General features: G+C 54.8%; 1 protein-coding gene across 1 annotated transcript; it reads left to right on the top strand.

Annotated features, from left to right (window-relative positions):
- Window positions 1-643: 643 nt before the first annotated feature.
- On the top strand, window positions 644-3131 carry LOC142023321 (C-C motif chemokine 3-like). The gene is given in 3 exon segments (XM_075014135.1): window positions 644-770; window positions 1726-1843; window positions 2996-3131. Coding segments are annotated over 3 exon segments (327 nt in total). The 5' UTR covers window positions 644-697.
- Window positions 3132-3354: the final 223 nt, after the last annotated feature.

The raw sequence follows: 3354 nt of genomic DNA on the forward strand, positions 1-3354 counted from the left end.
CCAGAGCCTCACTCAATGCAGTGCTCGGAAGCAAAAGCGGTGCAGTGAGGCCATGTGAAAAGCGCTGCCTGTGAGGGCTCGCTTGGCCAGGCCAACCCAGAAGATCTGGGGTATGCGTAGCCCTACGGCACAGACCTATGACATCCCGGGTAGCTCATTCAGAATAGCCAGGGGTCTGCGGTGGCATGGCCAGTGGCAAAGGCTTGCTGCCCAAAGGAGTATCCATCCTTCGGTCACTATGGTGATAACACACTCACATGGCCCACCCTGCTGCAGGAAATAGGGGTGAGGTGTATTGCCTACTAGGAAACAGGAGGGAACCCAGCCTCATCCTGTGTGGTTTGCAAATGACTAAACTTAAATCTATAACCCTCAGCCTGTCCCTCCCCCAAGTGCATGTGCAGGGCTGGCTCCTTATCGCTACATCAGCCAGAGACTTTCCAGCCCTTGTTCTGTCCATTCTGGTCATCAGAGATGCGTGGGGCAGAGGTGGATTCCATTCCTTTCCTAGCACCTATTAATATCTCTTCCCACTTTCCGCCTACCTCCACACATCTTCCGATGCAGCCGTGGAAATCCCTGCCGAGGGCTATAAAATGCACAGGCCGGCCAGGGGGCAGTCAGACCGATCTTGATCACCCTGCGGAGAAGTGACCTGCCTGTTGCTGGAGCCACAGCCGAGAGACGCTATCTGGGAATGAAGGTTGCGTCCTTGGCCCTGGCAATGCTGCTCCTGGTGGCTCTGTGGACTGGCACCCACAGCGATACCAGTAAGTACTGGCTCAGCCCCTCTCCTTTCCCTCCAGGGCCCCACTGCCAGGCTCCCAGAGCCTCAGGCATGTCCAGAAGCCAGGGCAGAGCTATGGGGCTTTGGAAGGGCAGTGGGTGGGACAAAGAAAGAAGCGGGGTGAGTGGGACTCAGGTGACCTGGGTACAATCCATCCCCAGAACGGAGGCTGGATTTTCAGAGCTGGCTGAAGGCTTTGGCTGCCCAGGTCCCACTGAAATGAAAACAAAACTGCACCAAAATGCCCTGGGCAGCTTTGGAAATCTGAGCTGGGCCTCAGGATCCACCTGGAGATGGGAGCTAAGGCTGTGACCTGGGGTGCAGCCAGCTCCAGAGCTCTGCTATCCATATCACTTTGGCCCAGGCTCTGACAGGCCTTCACCAGCAGTAGTAGTAGCATCCTTCAGTCTACGTAGACTATGGATCGCGCCCTTCGTAATTCCATCTGGGATCATCATTTGCAGCGTTGACTGTGACTGTGAAGGCCCACACGAGAGTGACAGTCCTTGCTGCATCTGTTGCATGTGTAATGGGTGTCTGGCAGGTCCTTGCTGTGCTTTCTGTGGGCTCGCTGCTCCTTTGCTAGCTGTCTGATCCTCAACTCACCCTTCTGAAGGCCCTTGTGTAGTTCACCTTCACCAGCATCACCCAATAAACCCTGGCCCGTCCCGGCAGGCCTGTCAGTGCCTTTATCTCCACATTCCTACCAGGGAAACTGAGGCACATAACCCCGCCCGCCAAAGTCACATAGGCGCAGACCAGAGAAAAGTCTCTTTGTTGTGCCAGCGGAGGACAGAATGTCTCCCTGTACAGCAACGAACACCTTTGGGCAGGGCTCCCCCTGCCCACTATGATGTGCAGAATTAACTCAGCATAAGACATTCTCGCCTGTCTGGGGAAAAGGAGAACTAATTTCTTCTTCTTTGCCTTCTCCTCAGTCACTGTCCAGACCTCAACCTGCTGCTTCAAAGAAAATTTTGTTGCTAAAAAAATTCCTCCAAAATTCATCAGAAGTTGCAGATTCACAGGGCCGAACTGCTCCCGCCAGGCCATGATGTGAGTACCTAGGCCTGCCGCACACAAGTGGGGCGGATCTGTCAGTTTCTCCTTGTGTCCACTGTGCTGCCCCATTGACCCCAAACACCACCAAAATCCATTTTTCCGTTGTATAGGCAAACCCCGTGGTTTGCTCTGCCACTCCGTGGCCTTCACCAGCACCGCTGTGCCCTACGGAGACTGAGGGTCAGCTGTCGGGAAGCAGGCGGCTCTCCACACGCTGGGATTTCAGTGCTCTGTGTTCTGGGGTTCTTTTACAAGCACCTGTGTGGTGCTGCATATGTTCAAATCTCTCCCATCAGGACCACAGTGCGCTGTGGGACGGGACAGCGGTGTCTGTTTATGGGGCACCGGAACGCCCACTTTTACAGTGACAGAACAAAGAAATAAGGGCAAAGGTGGGGAGGGAGAAATCTCAGGGCCTTTCGCTTGACTCAGCAGGGCTCAGTTACCGAAGGAGAATTCAAAGGAGCAGTGGATTAATTCCAGATCCCCATTGCTAATGGAAGTGTCACTAGGTGGCAATGCTGGCAGCTGATACAGCCTGGCTAATTGCAGGTAGCCATCAGAGATATACCAGAAGCTCTGTGAGTGCTTCCCTGATGCTGGGCTAGCACGGAGCCCCTCTCAACAGGGTCACAGTGCATAGGCTGAGGTCTGGGGCGGGCTCTGGGTTACAGTAGCAGAGGGGCCTGTCACCGCATTGGCAGAACTCCAGATGGGCTGGAACTAGACTGGCTGGGGATAGGCAGCCCGGCAGAGTGGTGCATTGGCAAAGCTGGCGAGGATGGCACGGCTCAGGCTGTGGTCATGGTGTACGGACCAGTCTGCTGGGGGAGGGGGCACAGAGTGCACTAGGAGAAGATGGTCCAGGTAACGACTGCTGGATGTTGTAACAGCTGGCGGGGGCGGGAGGCGGGTTCAGCAGCAGCCCCACAGCACAGGGCCTGGGCCCAGCTGGCTTGGTCAGCCTCATGCGTACAAGGGAACTGACTTCGCTTCCCCCCAGACTGTTTCTGGCATGCAAGCCTTGATCGGCAGAGGTCTCACTGTTGCTGCCCCGGCCGCCGGAGCTGGGATCGGTCTGGGTGCAGCTTTGTGTTTCTTAAGGGAGCCGAGCTCATGGGTCTCTCTCTCTCTCTCTGCTCCCAGAGTGACACTCATCAAAGGGAAGGAAGTCTGTGTTGATCCCATGCAGATGCAGCTGGCAAAATGTAAAGGAAAGTGAGAAAAAACCCTTAAGGATGCCCAGACTACACATCAGCCGCAGAACATGAGCTTGGTGTAAGGCTCCACGTTACTTATATGGAGAGACACGTCTCCGTGTATAATTTTAGGAAGTATTTTTCTGGCCCTGTTTATTTAAGAAGAAACCCTCCACTTCCTCCCATCCCTTGTGTGTCCTTTGTCCCTCACTGACTGTGTGGTGGGGAAGGGGTCCCTGCCAAAGCCTCTCCTGTTCTTGGCACGTTCAATAAAGTCCAGTGTTTTCTAACATGTCCCAGTTCTGC

Source organism: Carettochelys insculpta, chromosome 19 (assembly GCF_033958435.1).
Source record: "Carettochelys insculpta isolate YL-2023 chromosome 19, ASM3395843v1, whole genome shotgun sequence".
Lineage (NCBI taxonomy): Eukaryota > Metazoa > Chordata > Testudines > Carettochelyidae > Carettochelys > Carettochelys insculpta.